The 10756-nt window shown below is 52.1% G+C and overlaps 1 protein-coding gene across 1 annotated transcript; it reads left to right on the top strand.

Moving 5' to 3' along the window:
- Positions 1 to 422: 422 nt before the first annotated feature.
- LOC123024872 (heart- and neural crest derivatives-expressed protein 2) lies at positions 423 to 5811 on the top strand. Its single transcript, XM_044433075.1, has 2 exons — positions 423 to 1374; positions 5387 to 5811. The coding sequence occupies exons 1-2, from the start codon at positions 775 to 777 to the stop codon at positions 5483 to 5485; spliced, it is 699 nt and encodes a 232-aa protein (XP_044289010.1). The 5' UTR covers positions 423 to 774; the 3' UTR covers positions 5486 to 5811.
- The last annotated feature ends 4945 nt before the right edge of the window (positions 5812 to 10756 follow it).

Genomic DNA, 10756 nt, shown 5'->3' with positions numbered 1-10756 from the left:
ATATTAACCCGAGCTGCCCTAAAGATGTAGCTGTACATGGAGATCAGGCTGGGAAATTCGACCAGCGCTCTACGCACCTCCGAATCTGGAAAGCAATCCTGAACGCGACTGGTTTTTTTCCTCCATTCCTCTCTTTTTGCCCCTTTTCGTCACCACCATCTTCTTCACAGTCGTCATCATCCTTCTCAGCAGCTCCTCCATAGGAATAGAAAGTTTCGGATTTCCCCGAGGGGTGGACTCTGTGGGTTCTAGTCCCCCACGCTAAGCCAGGGGAAAATGCTGGGATCTTTCATGATATAACGAGCGAGCGAGTCGCTTCCCGTGCAGGGAGCAGAAGCAAGTGGACAGACCTTGGGGAAACGGTTCGGCCGAGTGGGGGCTTGCGGAGAAAATGCAGGTGTAAGTAAACATCCCTCCCTCCGCGCCCACTTATTTCGCCCTCCCCCCATCAAAGCCGAGAAGAAGCAAAGCAAGGACAGCCAGTGAAGCTCGAACCTATCCGTGGGGGGAGGGCTCCTCTTTTGAGGGAGGGGGGCTGCGCCCCCTGCCCTGGCTGGATTGGGTGGTTACTTCCAGCTTCAGCCCGCTCCTGCTGCTCCGCATGAGTGCCGAGGGAGGCCCTGATCCTGCCCTCGGAGGGCTCCGGGGACTCTGCAGCGCCCACCCCATGGCGACCGCCCTGTGCTAAGGCCAGCCGAAGGCGGGGGCCCGTCTTCTCGGGAGCTGAGATCCAGGGGACAGGATCGGGGGTGGTGGGCGGCCGGGGGCCCGGCGATGAGCCTGGTGGGGGGCTTCCCCCACCATCCGGTGGTCCACCATGAGGGCTACCCGTTCGCCGCCGCCGCCGCCGCCGCTGCCGCCGCCGCCGCCGCCAGTCGCTGCAGCCACGAGGAGAACCCCTACTTCCACGGCTGGCTGATCAGCAGCCACCCCTCGGAGATGTCTCCGCCCGACTACAGCATGGCGCTCTCCTACAGCCCCGAGTACGCCAACGGCGCGGCGGGCCTGGAGCACCCGCACCACTACGTGGGCGGCGTGCCGCCCCCGGGCAGCGGCGGCGGGCCGCCGGGCTTGGGGGGCGGCGGCGGCGGCGGCGGCGGCCCCCGGCCGGTCAAGCGCCGCGGCACGGCCAACCGCAAGGAGCGGCGCAGGACTCAGAGCATCAACAGCGCCTTCGCCGAGCTGCGCGAGTGCATCCCCAACGTGCCGGCGGACACGAAGCTCTCCAAGATCAAGACGCTGCGCCTGGCCACCAGCTACATCGCCTACCTCATGGACCTGCTGGCCAAGGACGACGCCAACGGCGAGGCCGAGGCCTTCAAGGCCGAGATCAAGAAGACCGACGTCAAGGAGGACAAGAGGAAGAAGGAGCTGGTCAGTAGTGCTCGCCGCCGCCGCCCGCCGCCGCCGCCGCCGCCGCCGGTCCGGGGAGGGTGGCGCGAGGAGGAGCGGGGAGGGCGCGCGGCGCGCAGCCCCCGACGCCGGGGACGGGTAGGCCGGCCTCCTCCAGGGCGCGCCGCAGGGACTCGGGCCGCCGTCCTCCGAGCCTGGGAGACCGAGCGCAGCCCTGGAGGTGCGCCCCGGGACCGCAGGGGACGGGCTGTTCCTCCCCGCGGCTGGGCCCGCCTCCGTCCGGTGGGGAACGCGCGGCGGAGCTGCCAGGGCAGGTCCCGGGCGCGCGGGACAGGGCCCCACGCGGGAAAGGAGCCGCGGGTGGGGGAGGCGAAGCGACGGGGATGGCTTATCCCATTTCGCGGCCGGTGAAGGAAGGCCCTGGAGCATCCACGGCGGCCGGGATCTTCCACTGCCGAGCTAGAACTCGCGTTTGGCGCTCGGGCTTGTTGCACGGAAAAGCAGCGTCTAAGCGCTCCTCGCTGGAACCGAGTTCCGCGGACCGGAGCCGTGTGAACTGAACGAGTGCCAAGCCCTCGAGGAGCGTGCAGCTTCGCTCACGGGGGGACGTTTAATGTGAGAGGGGCTGTGTTGGGACACTGATTTCAGCCGGCCTTATTTCCAGGGAAGTATTCTAAAGGCAGTGGAGTCCCCGGCCTCCCACACTCCCGTTTAAACACGACCTCTTGTCCCAGAAATCCCATTACTTTCCCCAGAACCGAGCTGGGGTTCTGTCCAGTAGTGCTCTGTCCGACGCGTAATTTGCTTTCGCAGCGACCTTTCGGTCCGCATGTTTCTAGATGGAAGGACAATAGGTTTGGGAACTAGTCGATTCTAGATACATAGTCACGCCCCTCTATTTGAAAGGAAGGTCTACTATACCGCTCATTATTAATATTATCATTGTTATTAATAATCATTAATCAGAAAGTATAGGGAAGGCCTCAGGGGGCGGTATCAAAGGAAGAAGTTTATATCCGTCCCCTGCGCCTTCACCATTTGCTGTATAAACTGCAGGGGCCCTTCGAAAAATACTGAATTGGTGAATTTCCCCACTGAGTTTAGTGCAGTTTGTTTTCGTTTGAGGCTTTCTTGGGGTACGCATGATCTTGGAAATTAAACCTCGTTCATTGACGGTGAACGCGCTCCTATTTCGAAGGAAGAGCTTTTAGGATCGCTGCAGCCATGAAGGCATTATAGGCAGGGATCCACGCAACAAACATTAGGTCAAGTAAGACCGAAGCAGTCCCGGAGCGTCCTTGCCCATCTCGATCCTAAACGCGCTTCCAGGGAATCTCAAGGAAATGCAAAGAGGCCTGCTTAAAGAGGAATCTCCTGGCGGTGGGGATGGGGGCGGAGAGAGAAACTCTTTGTGATCCGAGTGGCTGCGGTCTTGGGAGTGGGAAGACAACCGGCCGTTCTCGCTCTTGTTTCGGCCCGTGGATGTCAACGACAAACATTCATGCCCGATTAAATTCATGGATTTCGCTCTTACCCAGTCTCGGGTCGGACCGGAAATGTCCTCGCTCCAGTCCGTGGATGAAGCTGTCAGTTTTACAGTCCACAACTCACAAATTTCGCAGCGCTGCCTTTAAAATCAAAAGGAAAGGAACGCCTTGTAATGAGGGAGTCGTGGATTGATCCCCCAGTCGGCAAAGCCCCGCAGAGATCCTGAGTTCCGTCCAAAAACTTGCGGGGGGGGGCTATGAATCGTCTCAAAAGGCATTTTCTGGGATAGGGGAGGGGTAAGCAGTCCCACAACATCAGTGGCATTTCAGTGACGCAATCCCAGACTGCAGACCCAGTTGCAAGATTTCGGATTTATGACACCGGCCGGTGTGTTCGGGTTTCTTCTTCCTCGCCGCTGAAATCTGCAAATCATGTGTTGCAGTACTGAGGGCTTTGCTAAACCCTAGTTACACATTCGCGCAGAAGCATTCAGATCCAATAGATCTGATCTCAACTCAATTCCAACGATCACCCCTTTTCGGAGATAATCCAGGGACCTCGATTCTCTCCGTGTGCGCACCAGTTCGCTTAATGCAGGATACAGTCTACCGTTCAAATGCCTGTTAAGGGGCGGCCCCTTCCTCTACCAATAATTCAAAATATCCGACCTTTTATCTTCTTGGAAGCCAAGAATTAACCTACAGAGTAAAACCTAATTAATCACATGGGGAAACCAGGTTATAATAACCTCAAATTTTCTGCTGATGTTCTTCCTTAAATATGTTTGAGAAGGATGACTGGGAAGACAATATTCTCTGCAGGACTTTGAATCTCAATTCGCATTAGAATGGTTAATCATGCGAACAATCCTGAACTCAAACACTCGGAATACATTTTCTTTTCCCAACTAAACCTCCACACATTTTTTCAGGCAGTGAGATTAAGCCTTAGGAAGTATCTTCCATTGAAAACAATGGGCTATTTGGAAATGCAATAGTGCAATGTGTGACCGTAGGAAAGGTGGAGCACTGTAGACTGGGGTCAAAAAGAATCTGAGTATATACTATACACAAAAAGAAAAAGATCCCACCGAACTAAGGAAAGGAACTAAGATTATTTTGGGGCTCAAATCCCACTCATATGCAATATTATTCAATGGATATTGTAAGGCTGCAGTCCTCTGCATGTTGAAACAGAAAAAAGGCCCTACATTTCCCGGCATAGCTTGCACCCTATACCTGTTTGGGCTCAGTCCGTGAAGTTTGGGCCCTAAACCTGTTAAGCTAGGTCCAAAACCCATGGAATGTGGTTTCCGAGGCAGAAGTGTTTATGATCGGGGCGCCGCAATTTTTTCAGGGATCTGCCTTGGAGTAAGCCTTTTATACCCTGCTCAACCATCCATTCTTTAATTTGTGGCGTTGAGGGTGGTGGTACAGACTTGGAACAGACTTTCTTGGACAAGCAGGAAGGCTGCAGGAGGGGCTTCCTGTGCTCTTAGAGGGGAATCCCCCGCCCATTAAGCCCCCGCCATCCCAAGCTTCCAAAGATTTATTCTTAGTCATGATCTAGCCATTTACAATCAGCTTGGCTAAGCATATGGAGCTCGTGTATCCACAAAGTTATAGAAATCAGTTTTCTATGCAGTGTTTGTGTGAATAATATACAGATGTGCTGCGAGGAGGGCGGGAATGACTGCATGGATGCGAAGTAAAATGGGAAGGGAAATTGCATGTTGACTCAGGCGTGTGTTCCACAATACATGCATTTCATAGCAAGAGTCACAGGGAATTTGTCTGAACCTGCCATTCGGAGAAATTATACAGTCCCTCTACAATATGTTTCCGTAGATGCTTTTGTTTTTAAGGGGAGGTGTTGGTGAGTCATCGTGCGTGTGTTTGTGTGTGTACACGCATGAGTGCGCGCACACACACAATATGAGCGGGCGGCTCGGTTGATGCTCTGTTTGGCTCAGACCTGCGGCTCTATCATGCCGGTTCTGAAATCGCTTAACCCGGAGCCGTGGGCATACCCCTCATAACGAGAGGGAGGGAGAACCCAGAGCTTCGCTTTCCAAGGCACTTCGCTCTTCGTGATCCGCTTCAGAGAGCCATCCCGCTTGCCATCTACCTCCACGTTGACGCGGAAGTTCCCCTGGGTTCAGTGCTCTGTACTCCGGGGTATGTGGTCCTACCGCAGCGCCAAGCGCTTTGCGAATCAGCCCAGGCTCGTTCAGAAGGTGCAAGACTGCGTAAGACTGAAAAGCTTTTGTGTAAGACTGAAAAGCCCCCTCCCCACAGGGCGCACACGCCGCTTTGCGGGCGCCTGCAGCCGGAGAGAGTTAGGCAAAGCCTGCGGTTCGATCTACGGTCGGGAGGCCTCAGCGAGAGCTGGGCAGTCCTGAACTACGCGCGAAGCGGCTCCAGAAGTGAGCGAGGCATGTTTCCCTGCCTTGTGCCCCGAAGGTGAGGCTGGCGGGAGGAGGTGACCCAGAAACCGCAGGGCGATAATCTCTTTGTTTCTCCTCTTCGCCTCCTTTCCCAAACAGAACGAAATTCTGAAAAGCACAGTTAGCAGCAGTGACAAGAAAACCAAAGGGAGAACTGGCTGGCCGCAGCACGTGTGGGCTTTGGAGCTCAAGCAGTGAGAGCGCGGCGAGGACTGGAGGAAATAATGTCTTGGAGGACGCTGGAACTTCAGGAGAGGTTGCTGAGCTGGGGACATCTTTTATTTCTTGTTTGGAATCGTCTGGTTTATTTATGTGCAATTTCCCTCCCCTAGTCTCCCCTTTCAAAATGTGGATCTTTGGAAGAAAAGCATTCCATATTTGAATATATGAAGAGGAAAACTCCGGCGTGGTAAGGGATCGTGTGGTCTCGCTAGTTATTTTCCCCCTCCCATGAATGTTATTTTGCTTTGTTTGTATAGAACACACGGGACGAAATAATAATAATAATAATAATCTTGAAGGCATTAGTGTGTTATGTGAAGTGTATATGTTTAATACTTGCCCTGTTGGATGAACATGTGGATGGGAAGCTCAGATCAAAACAGTCCCGTCCCGCCCCCGCCCCCGCCCCCCCCCCGCCTATCCCTCCCCGAGATTGCTGTGTCTTGCGCTGAGATGGGACTTCATTGTTCTGCCTTTTCCTTGTGGTCGCTCAATGGTCGGAAGAGATTGTTCGAACAGCTCTTTGTTAATGTGCACTTCGGTCCTCCCTAAGGAAGCAAAACCTAAAATTAAAATAATAATTATAATAATCCGTGGAGTTGAATTAATATTGAAAGGTGTAAATGCTGTAAGTATTCAATAAACCACTGTGTGTTTGGGTTTTTTTTTTTTTACTAAATGCAAATCTGACGCTTTATGTCTCAAAAAAATTTTTTAAACACAATCTCTCCGAGAGACAGAGACAGAGAGGTTGTGGTATGCATAATATTTGGAGGGGAATGATCAAGGTGACATCTAAAAGGTGATCCTTTGGAGGGCTACCTGGGAAAGGACCCTGAACTCTGTAGCGCTTTCGTTGCTCATCTATTCTGAGTGCAGGTTCTCCCCGGGGAAGCAAAAGAGAACTTTCTTTACCGTTTCGAAGCGGAAGGAGCGATAAAGAAGTGGGGTGTCATTTCTGAGATTTTTGGCTTTCCTCTTAACCAGGGATTCTTCATAGAAATCCCACTGAAATCAAGGGGTCCGGAGCGTTCGCATTCGGCTGAACGCTGCTTCTTCGTGTCTAAATGCAGCAGTAGTTTGCGCTGGAGCGAGTCAGAGACGAGCTTTGCATTGTTTTCTCTGTCGGGGAATGAGGAGGGAAAGAGAGAAGGAGCCAGAGAGACGGTCTCTTTTTCCAGAAGCCCTAGCCATTTACAGTGAGCTTCTCAAGGTGTTTGGCTGTGAAAGAGGGAGGGAACTGTGGACGGAAGCTAACGTGACACGTACTTCATACTTACTGGATCCACTGTTTTCGCTGCGTCTTATACTCGGGATATTGCAGAAAGCCGTAAGAAGCGGACTCCAACCTGGACCCGCCCTAGCGCTTTGGCTGGGGCAGGCCAAAGACACTCGCAAGCCTTGGTAGAAGTGATTATGTAACAAGTAATTTTGCCTCCTCGAGTACGAAGCAGAGAACAAGGCGAGGGATTTAGGGAAGGGATGGGGGATGGGTTGGGGAGAGATGCAAGATTTACAGTGAGGTATAGTGACCTCACCGAGTTCGCCCAAACTCGCTCGGGTTGCAGTCTTCCAACTCGCAGGAAGAAGTATTCAATCAATAAATACATGGCTTTAAAGGAGAAACTACTCTGGCAAAGGAATGCGAGTTAGACTGGTGGAAACTCCGAACCTAACCCTGATGGGTGGAGTAGACACCCCTCCAGGTCTATCGGTCTCCCCGCCTCCCTTGAATCTGACTAAGGCTTCGATCGCGTTTGTTTCTTAAGCGAAGCCGCTTCGGAAAGGACGTGGACTGCGTTTGGACTGAAGGGTTAGGACGGACCCGTTCTAGGATCGCTTAGTTTGAATTATCTCCCCTGGGTGGGGGTGTGCGCGCGCGCAACAGATCTTTCTTAAGCCAATTTCTTTATATTTCCTAAGCCTAGGGATTCAGCATGTAATGTATCGATTGATAAGGCGGATACTGATCGATGCTTATCTTTTTATCGCTCGATTGAGCACTAACGGCATCTTGGGGCTGCCGGAGTGAGGTCGAAGCCACCCCTGGTTTGCAAGGAGTCCAGCTGGCCCCGAGGAAGCTCGGTGGGGTCTCAGTCGGGTTAAGAGAGAAGATTTTTCATCTGTCCTTTCTCTCAAACTCGCTTTCATGTAGCGAGCACGCCGGACTCGCTGCCTAAATGGGACGGCATCCAGGTTGGGCGCCCGCCCCCTTTTGAGTGGCTTGCTCCAGCCGGGCCAGAGGGCTCTGACCACGAGAGAAGGTAGATCTCCAGCTGCCCATAAAAAGATAAGCACGCTCTTGTACAGCGCTGCCCAGGCCTCCCTGACAACAGGGAGGTTGCGAGGTTAGAACAACCAGGCCAACATGATGTGCCCTCTTCCCGTCTCGGGGTCAGGCGGCTTGGGCCGGGCTGGCCCGGGTCGCTGTGTTTACAGGCACGCCTGCCTTCGAAAGGACACCCCCTTTTCCAAAGTTTTCCTTCTAGTTCCCGCTGCTGAGGAGGTGGATACAATCCCTCCACCGCACACACCAGTAGCTTTCTGTGAATGATTATCATGTTATCAGATTTCTAAGTTCTTCTCTGGCTAGAGAAAGAAATGACTCCAGATCGCACAACTACTGAGGGGTTGTATCCAATGCTAGTCCTGCTTAGAGGAGACCCATTCATTGTGTAAGCCTGGCAGTAAGGCCTAGGGGAAGGTTGCTACCTTGTGCCTGAGGAGACTTGCACAGGATCGCCCTTTGGATTAGATTAACATTGGATGCAAGGCTAACCCCTCCTCCATTGTGGCTTGTTTGTGTCTGTTCCTAGTTTCCTGGCACAGACCCCAACTGCACAAGTTTTTCTTGTGCAATCAGTGTACTGTATTTTTATTCTTCGAAAAATGCAACTCTTTTATACAGTGCTGTAGAAGAGCCAAGTTTATGTCCAAGATTTGTAGTGTTTAGAGGAGATTTGATTTTTGTTTTGGTGGTTTTTATGTCTTTTTCTTTTTTGGAAGGAAGAAATATTTCCCAATTTAGCAAAGAAAAGAGATCTCTCCCACACTTATTTCCTACTCAAACTCTCCTTCTTAAGCAGCAGATACAACTGAAACCTGCACAAAGTTAATTTACACTCCCTCGACCCAGGTTTTCCCTCACTCCGTGGTTCACAGGCACCCTCCACCATGCCGCCATTCCAAACTTAATTTGGTGGGATTAAGGCTCAGGGCCATCCTGGGGAAAGACTTCCAAGAATTGGCAGAGGGGCCAATAATTCAATAGTGTGGGTAAGGCAGCTGAGACATCAGTGTGAGAACAGGTTCTGTCCTTGATTCAGGTTTGCATACAGGAAAAACTGAAATATACTATAGAATCCAAAAGGGACCAAAATGGGGGATTGGTAATTTGGGGGCTGCAGTCCTGGGATCACTTAAATGCGGAACAGCAACTTGGGTAATAATGATGAAATTGATGGACTGACTTCTTAGTAAGCGCTGATACTGGTTGAGTTACTGCACCATGCAGCAAATAAAGCTGCCAATGCTAAGAAAATTGTTCTGCTAATGTGTTTTAAAGCATTTTAGGGCACAAGCCTGTGCCTGTTTAGGCAGAAAAATAGTCCTACATCTCTTGCAGGGGAATGCTAGAAGTTGTAGGACTTTTTCTGCCTAAGCAGAGGTAGCATTACACCCTAAAGGACACAATCCTGTGCAAGTTTATATAGAAAAAAGGCCTACAACTCCCGGTGCAAGTGACTTGGTTGTGCTGGGAGTTCCAGGCCTTTTTCTGTCTAAACTCTCAAGATTGTGCCCTAAAGTCTTTGATGGGACCAGACCCTTAGATTTGTTCCTCAGATGTTGAGATACCATTCCCTTGTCCCCCACAAACCCTAACAACCATTGGGTGAAAGAAGAGCTGGCTGATTTCCAAGTAAGCATAACTTAGGATCTCAGCCTCAATAAGCAGACATTGGGTGGTGAATGGCTGGCTGGCGTTGCCCCATTCCCACACACAAGATGATCAATAGGGCTTTTGGCTTTTAAATATTCCCCCACCCCCCCCGCACCCGACCCACTGAAAGGTGATGGCGGGCAGGCTAAGAGAGCTAGGAGAGAGCATGAACGGGGGAGAGGGGGAGGGGAGGGGGAAAGATCCTTTTTAATTGCTCGGTAATGGGGCTGTTGCTATTTTCTCAGGAGCAATCATTCCTGGAGCTAAATCGCAAGAGCCCTAGACAGGCCGGAGCCGACAAAAATGTAGCTTTTGACGTTAAAAGCTAAATGGGGAAGCGGGGCGGTGGAAGGTAAATTGATGGCCGATTGGGATGTCAGCAGCCCTGGCCCCAGATCGCCGGGCTGGAGCGGAGAGCCTGATAAGGCCTCTCCGCTCTCGGGAGCGCGGCCCTCTCGGCCGGCGACTCGCTGGGAACCGGGCTGGCCTGGCAGAGAGAGACGCGGCTCTTCTCCGCTCCCCCCGCCGCCCTCCCAGCGCTCTATCTGCAGAGTTCCTGCTGAGGTCAGGCCTGAACTTCTCAGTCGCCTTATCCGCAACCCCTCCCCGTGTTCCCCTTCCCCCCCCGATAACCGCTCCGCAGCGAGCAAGAGAGGGGCCAAGAGCAGGATCTCGCTCTCTTCTCGCCTCCTGGCTGGTGCTAATGGCTAAAAGGCTGCAGCAGCTATTTGGTTAGGTAATCCGAGAGGGAAATTAATGAATGAGAGAGGAGAATTTCCTACAGCTGCCTTGGAGGAAAAATGGCCTCGAGGAAAGCACGAAGAGCTTGCACTAAAGCAACTTCTGCAAACCTAAAGAGTCTGTCCTATCGGTGTGATAGGCCGGCTTGAATCGTTTTTGTAGTGAGCATACAAAATATTGGGCTCGATCCCCAGCGAGGACGATTCTATAGTGGGGGGGGGGGGGGGGTCTGGCTTAATCAGTGCTTTGTTTTCCAGTAAATCCTTTGTTTTGGGGATCAGTACCCCTACCAGACTGTGACCCTGATATCATGGGTTGGATCCTGGGTTTTACTCATGCTTAAGAATAAGTTCCCTTGAGTTCAGTGGGTACGTTCTGAATCTGGATCCAAACCTGGATTCCTAGCTTCACTTTTAGAGTAGCGAGTTACATCAAAATGTATGTGGTTTTCTTTCTCACTGGAGACTGTACTTGTACACATAATTCCCTGGGAGTGAATCCCATTGAACGTAACAGGTGTAACTTCTGAGTAGACATTCATAGGATTGTGTTGTAAATATGATTTG

The sequence above is a fragment of the Varanus komodoensis genome, unplaced genomic scaffold, assembly GCF_004798865.1.
Source record: "Varanus komodoensis strain SLA01 unplaced genomic scaffold, ASM479886v1 scaffold252, whole genome shotgun sequence".
Lineage (NCBI taxonomy): Eukaryota > Metazoa > Chordata > Lepidosauria > Squamata > Varanidae > Varanus > Varanus komodoensis.
Note: the sequence above shows the minus strand (reverse complement) of the source record. Positions and strands in the feature narration are given on the sequence as shown.

What these genes read in the sequence shown, in the direction of transcription:
- LOC123024872 (XM_044433075.1), top strand. Translation starts at nt 775, where the DNA reads ATGAGCCTGGTGGGGGGCTTCCCCCACCATCCGGTGGTCCACCATGAG. An exon ending in ACAAGAGGAAGAAGGAGCTG is followed by an intron (nt 1,375 to 5,386) that starts GTCAGTAGTGCT and finishes TTTCCCAAACAG; the next exon opens with AACGAAATTCTGAAAAGCAC.